Here is a 12807-nt window from a genome sequence, read left to right as displayed (position 1 = left end):
AAGGGGCGCGTGAGGCGGGAGCCGTGGGCCGCCATGTTGGGCCGCGCCGTGGACGGAGGTGGTGGAGAAAGGGGGTGACTGGCTCACTCGCTGTCCCCTGCTGCGTGGTGCAGGGCCACACATCGCCGTGTTTTTCTCACTTATTTTTATAGCTAAATTAATTGATTATGCATCGTAATCACCTTGCCAAAGTCAACAGTTAAAACTAAGAGGTTTTGGGTCTGTTTGCGCGCTGTGCAGGTGTAACTTCGTATTCCTGCTCTGAAATACTGTAAATGAAGAGGGTTTTGTGAGTCGGTGTATCCAGAAGGTATTCCCTGAGGTAAACGTGGTCCAAATTGTTGTGGTGGCTTTGGGGTCACCTCTTTGTGTCATGAAGTCTGGATGGTAAATCATGCAACATTGTGTGGTGATATACTGACATTTTCATGTGATATGTCCTTTTTTGGTGAGGAGCGTACGTCAGCAGATGGGAAGAATCGTGAGGCAGCAAATTGAGAGGAGCTGGATAGTGGAGGCATATTGAGCTGAGGTGGCAGCAACAGCTCATAAAAGACGGGGGCAGCAGCTTTGCAAAAGAAAAATTATCTGGGATATTCTGATTATCTGGGGCATCCAACCTGTTTCTTAATTTTTCCCATTCTGCTTCCAATTTGGGTACATACAATAACTTCCAAGTTGTCCCAGTGTAAAGGCTGGTGGAATGTGTTATTCTACTATAAAAAAGCTGGTTATGGGAAACATATGGTAATAAAAATACAGTTGGAGAAAGGGAGGAGACAAATTTAAACAGGGTGGAAGTTGGTTTGGTAGATCCACACCAATGGGCAATTTCAGTTGGTTTGAAAGATCTCTAGACTTTGATTAATTTCCTAAGCAAGAGGATGAAAACAAGAAAAGCATGAAATTGAGATAATATTGAAGGACTGTTAAAAGCCTAATTTGGCCTTCCAGTCTCAAACAGCTGTTTGAGGATGGGGTGAATCACCCATCCTCAGGTGCAGAGGAAGAAGAGTCATTTTGGTGCGATTTCCAGCTTTGACACAGCTCGAGTGAGAGATGAAATCCCACCCAACATCCCCCAAACGTTACGGACCAACAGGACTTGAGGGCACTCCAGCCTTCCCCAAATCGCAGCTGAAGCACTTTAACAACTAGAAAAGGGGCCGTTTTGTGATGCTGTCGTCCCCGTGGCTCCTTGGGTGCTGATGTCTGATGTCTCTGGGCTTCCTGAGATGGTTGGCTGGACAATGTGCTGCCAAGAGGCCACTCCTAATGTGGTAATTCTCACCCCACATCCAGCACTGAGGCCCCATGAGTTACCCTTTTTCCTCGCTTTAGTGGTATTACTGGCAGAACGACCCTTTGCTCCCTGGCGCTAGTCAGAAACCAGATGAGAGGGAATATGATGAGGAAGGCTTTGAGGGGATCAAAGGGAAAATCCTGCCCTGCTCCTGCGCTGGCATTTTGATTATCTGTCTTGTCTGCTGTGCTCAACATAATATTTAATTCTGTGTTTTATGCTGACACCTGCTGGCCCTTAGCAGAAGGTTATTGTGGGCCTTACACAAAACTTTCCTGCCTAAAAGGCTTTCACAACCTCGGAAGTTATTATTTATAATCACATCATGGGGTGATGTCACTGTTAGAACCAGTCTTTAATCTCCAGGTATAGGCAACTGATTGTATCTCTGCCAATAACCTTCCCATCCCCTTCTTGTTATTACCAGTTGCAATTCATCCGTGAGCTTGCTGTCCTAAAATGCAAAGCTACAGCATGATCCGATGGAATGTGTGGTACAGTATAAACTGCTGTGTGACTCAGACACCTGAAATCTAGGTACAGCCCTGGAAACTTGAAGGTCTTGATTTCCTAATTTAAGGAGATTTGAGTTGGAAATAAGTAGCTCCTCTGTTATGACACTGGCATATAGCTGCAGATTTTCCAGAGAGATCAAAATGAAGCTTCTACTCCAAAAATGATGTCAGTCATGTCTACAAATGGTGAGCCACATACTGAAATCCCTACTCATTCTATATCCAGGGCATTCCCAAGGTGTCTGGCAGATGAAGGATGTGGAAATAATCCATTACTTACAGAAATAATAGTTCTCTCACCAGTAATCCAAAATGAATTGCGTTACAGCCAATTAACTTTGATCATCCAGGAGACGGAGCCCTTCGCCACGTCGGTGTTACCGGTCTATCTTGAGAAGGTGAGAAAAGACACATTTCTATCCTAAGGTGAAACGTGTATGGGATTTCTGAGGAATATGGGCTTGTTGAGAGTCTCGGCAGAAATGCTGAAGGCGTGAGGGCTCCCGTGTTTCCCTGGGGCAGGGGCTGGCACTGCTCCCTGTGCTGTAGCTGTGTGAATGCCAGTCAGCCTCGTGTCTCAAAGCCTCTCTCACAAGCTCACACACGCTGTGAGAATTAGCATTATATAAGGAATTAATGATTATACGTTGTTCTAAGTAACATCATGTGTATGATGTTATTTCCCTGAAACAGATCCTCCAGAAAGCCCAAGAGAAAAGATTATTTTCTGGTGAAAGGGAGAGCAATTCAAAAGGTAAATATGAGTTTTGTAAGTTATGCATAGAATTAAAAAAAAAGCAGTTTAGAAAATCCCTTGGACCCTGTGAGAGAGCAAGACGTGATGCAGAATGGATGCGGAAAGGGCAGAGGGGACAAGTGAGGCACCAGGAGCACAAGGAAAGCTCATTTCGGCATAGGTCACCTCCCCTCTCCTCACCTGTCCGAATTGCTGAACACTTATTTTGTGAGGATGGGAGACGAGGGGCACCTCAAGCCATGGGTTCTCTCACCCTTCCCATGTGATAGGAGAGACTACTACGCTGTGTCTTGGTTGCAAGAACCTTTTTTAGATAGGGGGCAACAACAGAAGGTCCATTTTCAGAAAAGTCATGACTCCACCTAAATTTGATTACTTTTGAGGCCTTTCTAGTTGGCAGGAGTGGGCAGGTCTGTCCCTCTGTCAACAGCAGCAGAGGCAAACCATCCATATATTGTTAAGGCAATTTTAAGCAATGAAACAAAGTTTGGTTAGATGAGATTCATTTAACCTTTCACTTCTTAACGTGTCACCAGGGTGTTTGTGATTCACTGCATGATCCCACATCCTCTTTGGACTGTGCAGAGGGTTTGTCCCACCCTGCCCACATTAGTCTGCCTGGGCCCTGAGAGTGCTAATTCCTGAGCGGGCTCGTGCGGGGCTCTCACCCACACACCCTCCGCCCCTTGGCGTGGGAGCTGCATTTAAGCTGAGGCCATTTTTTTTTTGGTCCTTGTTTGAGCTGCAGTGGGTGCACGGTGGACTTGGGCTTGTACTTCTTGACATCCTGGCTGTGGATCTGCTGCGTGACTGCGGACTTACCTGAGGATCTGGACTGTGGCTGTCCCTGGTCAGTGCCGCCAGACCTGCTCTGCCCCTCTCGTTTGGGTCCCATGGGGCTGTGCTGCTTGTGGTGAGCTCTCTACCCCCACCTGCCTTGCTGTCACCTTTGGCTTCTGGCTTGCTGGGCGGTGCACCCCTGCCCTTGCAACTCCCTAATTTGCTCAGGTGTTTTGGGCTCTGAGCACTACAGAGGCTGATTTTCAGCCTGTGCAGGACTTCACCCATAGGTTACCCTGTGGTTCAAGGCTGATCTCTAAACCCTGCGAGACCTTATGGCTGCAGCGGGAGGTCACAGTGCTGCAGGCTTCTGTAGCCCCTTTAGTGGGGATTAGGAGTGGGTACAAAGGTTTGGGGCTTAAATGCAACTCCTTAAATGCAATGGGTGGAGGCTTCAGATGAGGCTGGTCAGGGCACTCGGAGCTTGTTGGTGTACTTTAGACCCTGACATCATGTTTGGCGGATCTCTTGGCAGCCTTTAAATCCATGCAGGATGTAGCATGAGTAATTTAGGGCAAAATTAGAGCTTGCTTTTATTAAGTCCCTCCTTCCTGTTTTCGAAGAGTGTATCCACAGGAGGTGGTGTGGACGGTTTTTCGGTTCTTTATGAAATGTCGAAGGCCATAAGCTACATGTGGGATTTGACTTCCGGCAAAATTACTGTAGTGCTAGAAGCAGGAAGTTCTCGTGATGGTTCCTGTCTCTTAGGATAAACTTGTGTTATCTGATTTACATTGAGGGGAGTGGAGATCTGCTTGTTTCCCAAGGACTGCGTTAGGTTAAACGTCAAAGACCTGGGGACTCGCAGGAACAAACCTTATCTCCTTGCAGAGTGTATGTTCTCCACAGTATGCCCCCAAGTTACAACAGTTGCAGGATGACTAATTCCTCTATGTCAAAACAGGCAGAATTCCTGCCTGAGGCTGCCTTTGTTCCCCAAAACATGAGGCCTGGCCTTACAAAAGACTTGCTTGGAGTCTGCTGTGAACCCATGACAAGAAGCCACTGTCCCAGCTGTGCAGGTGGGAGTGGAGACTTGGGGAAGTCTCCTCAGGGAGGTGCTGACAAATGTTGAAAGCGTTACAGGTGAGATCCTGTGGGGATGGTCAGAGGCTTCCTTTCCTCGGTGTCCTGAGATTGATTGCAGAGCAGCTGAACCATCTCCCTTCTGTCCCCATGTTAGTTCCCAGGAACCCCATCTGCAGGTATTACAGCAGGGCCAGCACCTGGCTCTTCCTCTGTAACATTTTTAATGAGACAAACAAAAAGTGTGTCCAACAGCCCTTCAGCTCTACCTGTCATTCTGGGACAACTGCAGCTGGGTGTTCCCACGACCGAAGGCAAGTGAGATCATTCCCAAAGCTCAGCCAGGAGAGCACTGGTCGCCATTACTCCTTTAACATAGATAATGATAACTCAAATGTCTGGGCACCTTTATGGAAGGTGAACAAGATGGAGCCTATTCCCAGTGAAGTGAGATGTAGACAGAGTCCAGCACAAGAGCAAAGGGACCCACAGAGCTACTGGATCAGGGAACAGCCCTATGGGGATTGGGAAGCTGGGAAGACCCGGCAGTGGCTGTTCCAGCACTTCTTCAAACCGGTGTCACCTCTTCCTGAGAGGGATACTTTGTTAGCAGAGATTTCTAGCAAGCCTGTCCAAGGAGAAGGGTCCAGCTCCACAACTGAGGTCTTAAGTTCCTGTTCACCCAAGGCTTTTTTCTGCCCCTGCTATACAACTTGATCTCATGTGGATCTTGCTGGAACCTTACTTTGCTTGAAGCACTGGCTGGCTAGATCTGTGTGAAACCATCCCAACGGAAGACTAGGGGGGATGCTAGTAATTTCAATAAAAGAATATATTTAAACTATCTGGCTTATATCTAGAAGTGTGTAACTTGTATATAAGGGAGGATTTATAGCATGGCCTTGGCCTAGTCTAGAGAACTTGTTGCAGGCAGGATCCAGAGCTTGCATGCTACCACCAGAGTGATTATTTCACCCAGTTATTTCACCAGAGTGATTATTTCTTCAAAGTAATGACTCAAATTGAGCATTTCTGTTGGAGTGAGATCTTTCTGCTGACTGCCTCTTTGTAACAAAGAGTGGGCTACTAGAAGTCTATCAGAGGAAAACCCATGACCAAGAACCGACTGGTAGAGCTCCTTGCCCCCAGTGAGACCTGGAATGACATTCAGTTTGACATTATTTTCCTCTACCTAGAAAAATGTGTAAAAGGACACCAAGGAGCTCTGTGGGCAAAGCTTGGAAAACAACTCCTCCCTCACAGGTTTGAATGTGTCAGTGGAAAATATTTTTTTTGAGTTGAAGTCAGCCTCCTATCTGTTGGTTGCCTTGAAAGCTCTGATAAATGTGAGAACTTACTCACATGGAATACAGATATGTATTATCTGAAAAAGGGTTTCTTAACAAGTCCTGTATAAATTCACCTTTGCTAGGCTGAGTTTGAACTTCGCATCAAACATGAAGCTGATTTTGATCTTCAGTGCCCTCTTCGGGGCTTCCTTGTGCGTGGAAACTTTTGTCGGGTGAGTTATGCTTTTGTGGAAGACCTTTCATTTAAGGCCGTATTTTCCAGTTGTTGTTTTTCATGATCTTAACTTTACAAAATCTGCTTGGGGCACATTCTTTGCTTTTTATGACTGACTTGTCTTGTGCTTTGGTTCTAGTATTTGAAGGAACCCTTCTCTTTAAGTTCATTTGAGTTTTCCAAGGAGAAGGGTCTAGCTGCAGAGTTGGGTTCCGAAATTTATGTTCACCCAAGGCTTTGACTGTACCTAGGGAGCAGTCTTGAGCCTTGATCTGCAGCTGAACCTCACTGCAAAGTTCAGATGTTCAGCTTGACAGATCTGGTCTGGCACAAAGCAGAGCTGAAAGACCAGAACCTGGCTTCAGATCGGAAAGGTCACTAGTTTCCCTTTGTTTTTGAAGTTTCTTATTTCTCTTTAAATGTTTAATCCTCTTCAGAGCATTTCTAAGCAATTTGAATCCCTGTTTCTAACCACGATCTGTATGTTGCATTGCAAAATAATCTCCTTCTGGTGTATTTCCTCATAGTCTTACTGACTGTGTAAGAAGAGGATAAAGAACCTAATAGATACTTCCTGAGGTATAGTAAGTGAGCACTAGATTCCAGTGAATAAATATGTATATAAGGATGTAAGGATTAAGAATAAGAAATAATATATCTAATTTACTAAAACTCTAGGATTTGTAAAGCCCGGAGAGGCTATTTTGATCATTTAATCTGGGCTCTGGCATGATGTAGACCAGATTCTCGTGAATTCATTCCTCTGTCACATCCAGTAGCTGTGGTTAATGAGCCTCATCTCTTCACAGAAGAATCCAATCCAGAAATAAAGCTTATGGTGCTGCAGAATCCAATACTAAGTTATTAATGTGATAAAGTGCCTTCAGTGTTGATTTCACTTGATCTATCAAAAGAATCTTATACCTCAACTGGCCAGACTGAGGGACCTGGTGTTAATGAGTGTCTCTTCTCAACAGCTAAGTCCACACTGGTAAATAAACGCACACATAACTGAGCTCATATGCCAAGTCCCTTGTTTACCCTGTCTTAAGATGTGTTTTCTAATTCTGCAGTTACTCATGCCGATTTGCTCTGAGTCATCTCCATTTTTTAGGACTGCTTGCACTGGGTGCCAGCAGAGCAGCTGGGCCAGGTCAGGATACGGAACTCTGTGGACTTTTATTCTGTCTCCAACAGTAGCCAAAGGCAGATGCCTAGGGAAGAGAATGAAAACAAACACACCAAGTGCTTTAACCACCAAATGCCATTTGCAAACACAGTATTAACGCCTGGCTCACTTGCAGTAATCCCCAGGCTATACAGCTAAGGAGCACGTCGGTGCTTTTGGCTACGGCATTGATGCCAGGCTATACTTCTAGTCGTTAATTCATTATAGCTTCCAGTTTTCCTTCAGAATCCCCCTTCATTCTCCAGAATAGGATCTTCTGTCCCACAGCTGTTGCATACAGTTGTTATTTGCACATCCTTTTGTCATTTCAGATAAGCATTGTGGGTGGAAGGGACCTCCAGAAGTCTTTAGTCCACCCTCCTGCTCAGAGCAGGACATGGAGCTGCTTCCCCTTGTTATCATCATCTACCCCTACTGAGAAGAGTTTGTTGGGTTTTTTTTAACTGCCCTTCAAGAAATTGTAGGCTGCAGTTGAAACAGCCTGAACAAGCCTGGGTTCATCAGCCTCTCCCTGTGGTACTGTTTGCTTGTACCTATTTTACCAAACAGCCTAGAACATTGTGTATTTGAATGGGGTATATGTTTTTAGTGATCTAAAAACCACGTAGACTACACATTGTGATCACTGTATGTTGTACAACGCAGTCTAAGTTAATCGCTAAGTTTACGTCTATAACCTGTGGAGTGAGGTACTGCCAGAAGGTGATTCATTCCACCTGGAATGGTGCAGGCCACCCTCTGACGGTATCAGCTCCTGACAACACAGGGAGGTTTGTCAACTGTCTTTGAATAGACTGAAGAAAGGTGAAATGAATCCTGTATTTAACGTTTGGTTTGCTTTGTTGTATAGTGCTCCCCAAACATTTGATCATTTGCAAACTCAACCAGAATTTTTTTTTTCAAGTTGTTGACAAAAAATTACTGATAGATGCAAGACTGATCCTTGTAAGCAATTAAAAATTCATTCGCTTGATGTCTTGTTTATGATGAGATCTTAAAAATCGCCATTTAACTAGTTACTAATCTAGTATAGGTGTAGCAGGCTGGCCCTGCAGGTTTGCACCCTCTTGGGTGACACTAAGTCAGCTACATTAAAGAAGTTCCTGTCGGCTGGTAGCATGCAAATAACTACCCACCAAATTAATTATCTTGATAACAGGCTAGTTCAACCCATCTCTTTTTTGAGACTGTTTCTGAAGACTTACCGATTTATTGCAGGCACCAGGTTCTCCGAATCAAGACAAGAAATGAGGAGGAGGTTAAGCAGTTACAGCTTTTGGAATCGCTGGAACACCTTGAGGTATGTTATTACCACAGAGGCATTTTTTAACGTTTCAGACTGGGGTAGGACTTATCAGGGCAGGACTTTGCATCGTGTTTGGAAGGTTCTTACCATACTGTGGCAGCTGCTGCAATAGTGTCTCAATATTTGGTGTTTGATCTGCAAGTTCTAGCACCAGCTTGGTATTCAGGAGTGCCTGCATTCATATTTTCTTCCTACTGGGTTTAGTCATATTTGAATTGAGCTGCTCTTAATCTTAGTATCATAAAGCTAGTCTTTAAAGTGGAGATGCCACTTTTTTTTGTACTTATCTCCCAGCGTTGTGGGAGGAATTTATTAGTTTGAGTCTACACTGTATTGAAACAGGAAAACACACTATAAAATTCTAGGTTATTACTGTTCTTATTGCCATTGGTGAGAATTTTTATTATCACTTTCTTTAAAAACATTGATTTGAATAGTATAGAAACTAGAATTTAGAAAAGCCCTACCAAAGGAGAAAGAAAAACAATGGGTTTCATATTAGCTAATACTGTGATACAGAGATTTTTTTTAAACTATTTCTGGTTAAAGGGAAAACAGTAAAATCATCTTAGAAGACTAAAATTTCATCTTGCTTATATGACTGAAGCTCTGAAGTCAGTGAAAATGCTGACTTCAGCCTCCTGTGTTTGTTTTTTTTTAATGAGCTTTTCACATTAACTGATACAAGGTTGTGGTGAGGCTGAGATAAAGAATGGAGCGTGCTGTAATCATGACGGCCATAATACTGCAGAGATCATTCAGTTTGGGAGATACCAGCATTTTTAAAGCTTTAGAAGAGCTGTTTGCAGGACACTTTCCCTAGACCAAATCCATTTTCCTTTCTCTTTTCAGCTTGATTTCTGGATAAATCCCTCCTCTGCTGCCCTCCCTGTGGATGTGCGAATCCCTGCTAACAATGTCCAAGCAGTCAAAGCCTTCCTGGAGTCCAATGGGATTCAGTACTCCATCCTGATTGAAGACCTGCAGGTAGGCAATGCCATCAGCGCGTGATTAGCTTTTAAATCCTGTAGAAACAAATAGTGATTCACAGTCTGGCCTCATTCATTATTTCATGGACTCATTCTATACTCTGCTTTCCATGTAGTCTTCCCCTTAGTTTTGTATTCTGTGGATTAATTTCTCAAAGATGATCTGTGGATCGCTGCTGCCCTGGGAAGCTGCGATCACTCTGCAGATGCTATCTGAAGCCATGTTGAATAGTGACATCAATAAACTCATAGGCTCCACGGGACTTTTCTTATAACCCCTGAGGAATCTCATGTGGTCTTTTGGCCTCAGACATTTGGGAATCACAACACTAAAGTTACTCATAAATCAGTAAACTGTGTTAAGGGCAGCTCTGGATCATAGTCCGAAGAACCTTACACCGCCCTGTGAGAGAAAAATCACGCCCTTGGGCACTAATCTGACATTTCTTCATGAACAGTAGTCCCAAAATGGCACCTAAAATAGTGTTAACTCAGCAGAAACACTGCCCTTTTTTTTTTTTTTTTTTTTTTGTCCCAAGCTTTCCAATGCTATTCTTGTTCATCTTAACGAGTGTTTAAAACTTAATGCTAACCATTTAAACACTGCTGTTCTTGCCCACTTCGCTACAGGTACCTTCAGCAGAAACATATTTGCTCCATGGCTGTGGGAAGCTTGGGGCTGGGGCTGGAGCCAGTGTGCAGTGCCACCCTTTTGTTAATTGAGATAAACATTTGGTCAGAGGTTTGCAAATTAAGCAGCTTTTCCTCAACATTTGAATGGCATCTTTTAGGTTGTTCTGGATAAAGAAAAGGAAGATATGGCCTACAGTGAACAAAGGGAGCGCAGCAGCAGCACCTTCAACTATGGAATGTACCACTCTTTAGATTCTGTGAGTACCTCAGCTTTAGGGGAAGAGGATTCTTTTTTTCTGGCCTTTTTTCATGCTGTCTTCAATTAAACATCCTATATTAGGATCTAAAATGTCTTTCCAGCTTCCTTTGGCATGTGGTTTTGTTTTTAATGGATTAATTTTGTAGCCAGCACCACGAGCCAGCGCTTTCCCTGACAGAGTTTTGGAACAGACAAGTGTTGATCATACTTCTTCATAAACTCTTCTGCAGAGTTCTGGCAAAACCCTTCCTTCTGAATCATTGAATGGTTTAGGTTGGAAGGGACCTTGAAGATCATCAAGTTCCAACCCCCCTGCAATGGGCAGGGACACCTCCCACCAGCCCAGGTTGCGCAGAGCCCCGTCCAGCCTGGCCTTGAACACCTCCAGGGATGGGGCAGCCACAGCTTCTCTGGGCAACCTGCGCCAGGGGCTCACCACCCTCAAAGGGAAAATTTTCTTCCTAACACCTAATCTAAATCTATCTTTTTGCAGTTTGAAGCCATTCCCCCTCGTCCTGTTGCTACACGCCCTTGTAAAAAGTTCCTCTCCAGCTTTCTTGTAGGCCCCCTTCAGATACTGGAAAGCTGCTATACGCTCATGTTGAGCTTCTCATCAACCAACACCCCAAGTCCTTCTCCTCAGGGCTGCTCTCCATCCATTCTCTGCCCAGCCTGTATTTGTGCATGAGATTACCCCAAACCATGTGCAGGACCTTGCACCTGACCCTCAGAAGAGATTGAGAAAGAAATTAATCTCAAAATAGGGAAATACAGGAAGCGAGTGGCCATCAAGCAGAGCAGAGGGTAAGGTATTTTTACTACCAGAAGTTCTTAAAGAGGGTTTTGAACTTATTCCTGAAATAAGTAGATCTTGATGATGTAGCAGCGCTTCCTTCTACTTTGTGATGTTAGGAAAAGCGCTGACTACATTGATGTAAGGTGAGATGGGGCTTTGGAGAGGTCATAGTAATGAAGGTAAAAGGAGAGAAAAGTAGATTTCATCAGGTCCTACAATTGCTCTGGGCAGTGCTATATATAAATGTAATGTAAATGTCACCGTGTCTTTTCATTTCAGATTTATGGAGAACTGGATCATCTCGCATCTGAGTACAGCAACATTGTCAGCAAGATCCAGATTGGGGAATCCTATGAAAAGCGGCCTTTGTATGTGCTGAAGGTACGACATATATCACAGAATGTGTGCATACATATGTGTATACATATACTAATATACATATGTATTATACATACAGCACAATTCAGTCCAAAGCATCCCAGTCTATACAGGATGTTTTTGACTAAAAGGCATAAGTGAGAGTTTTAAAACTTTCTGTTTTGTTTGACAGTTCAGCACTGGCGGAAGCAACCGTCCTGCAATCTGGTTGGATGCCGGTATCCATTCCCGAGAGTGGGTTACTCAAGCGAGTGCAATATGGATGGCTAAAAAGGTCACTTCAGCAGTGATGGATTTTTCTTTTATCTTGGAAATGCCTCTGACTATTTAAAAGTATAGCACACCTGTATGTGTTTAGCCAGCTCTGCTACCTCTCCTTTACCCCTCTTAAAGCACAGCCGACTCCAGAGAGAACACAGCAGTTGCCCAGACAAAGAATTGAAAAATGCTGTGTATTGTTAGAGCAGCTGGGAGAAGTTTAGGTAGACAAAATGTAGTAGCTCGGGTGAAATTGTTGAGGACTGCATGGTTGATAGTTATACAAATAATCAGGGACTTTTTGAAGACTAGTTTGCTGCTTTGGTCTGCAGACACAGAGGAACGCCGTGTCATTGGATACCTTCCACAACAGGGCAAAAGCTTCCAGCTCTATATAAATGAGCATTTAAGTTCTGCTGCAAATGCCCAAACTACCAGAGAAGTGCAGTACAGTTGTGTATTCCCAACCTGGCTAATCAGTCTCAGTCTCAGTGCCAGCCTTGGCCCATTCTCTGGGACAGGGACAGTAAAATACATCCATTGCTCTCTCCAAGCTCCATGTCTAACGAGGAACAGTTATGGCCAGCAGATGATTAATGTTTTTTGTTTGCCTGCCCCGAAAGCCAGACTTGTCTCTGTACCTAGCTGTTAGAGCATAAGCATGCAGGACAGAAATATCACAGAATCGCAGAATTTTCGGAGTTGGAAGGGACCTCTAGAGATCATCTAGTCCAACTCCCCTGCTAAAGCAGGATTGCCTAGAGCACATTACTCAGGACTGTATCCAGGCGGGTTTTGAAAATCTCCAGAGAAGGGGACTCCACAACCTCCCTGGGCAGCCTGTGCCAGTGCTCTGTCACCCGAACTGTAAAGAAGTTTTTCCGTGTGTTGGAACGGAACTTCCTATGTTCCAACTTGTGCCCATATGCTGATAACCACAGTGTACCGTATTGTCTCTGCTTAGATTGCCTCCGACTATGGGAATGATCCGTCCATCACCTCTCTGCTGAACAAAATGGACATTTTACTGCTGC

The 12807-nt window shown here is 44.3% G+C and overlaps 1 protein-coding gene across 1 annotated transcript in view; it reads left to right on the top strand.

Annotated features, from left to right (window-relative positions):
• The first annotated feature begins 5898 nt into the window (after nt 1-5898).
• Nucleotides 5899-12807, top strand: part of CPA2 (carboxypeptidase A2 (pancreatic)) — a 9673-nt gene continuing 2764 nt past the window's right edge. The window contains 7 exon segments of the mRNA XM_009882985.1: nt 5899-5963; nt 8373-8454; nt 9313-9447; nt 10241-10339; nt 11417-11518; nt 11688-11789; nt 12738-12799. Coding sequence (XP_009881287.1) covers nt 5899-5963; nt 8373-8454; nt 9313-9447; nt 10241-10339; nt 11417-11518; nt 11688-11789; nt 12738-12799 — 647 coding nt within the window.

This window comes from Charadrius vociferus, unplaced genomic scaffold, assembly GCF_000708025.1.
Source record: "Charadrius vociferus isolate BGI_N301 unplaced genomic scaffold, ASM70802v2 scaffold32, whole genome shotgun sequence".
Classification (NCBI taxonomy): domain Eukaryota; kingdom Metazoa; phylum Chordata; class Aves; order Charadriiformes; family Charadriidae; genus Charadrius; species Charadrius vociferus.
This window is presented reverse-complemented; position numbering and strand designations above follow the sequence as displayed.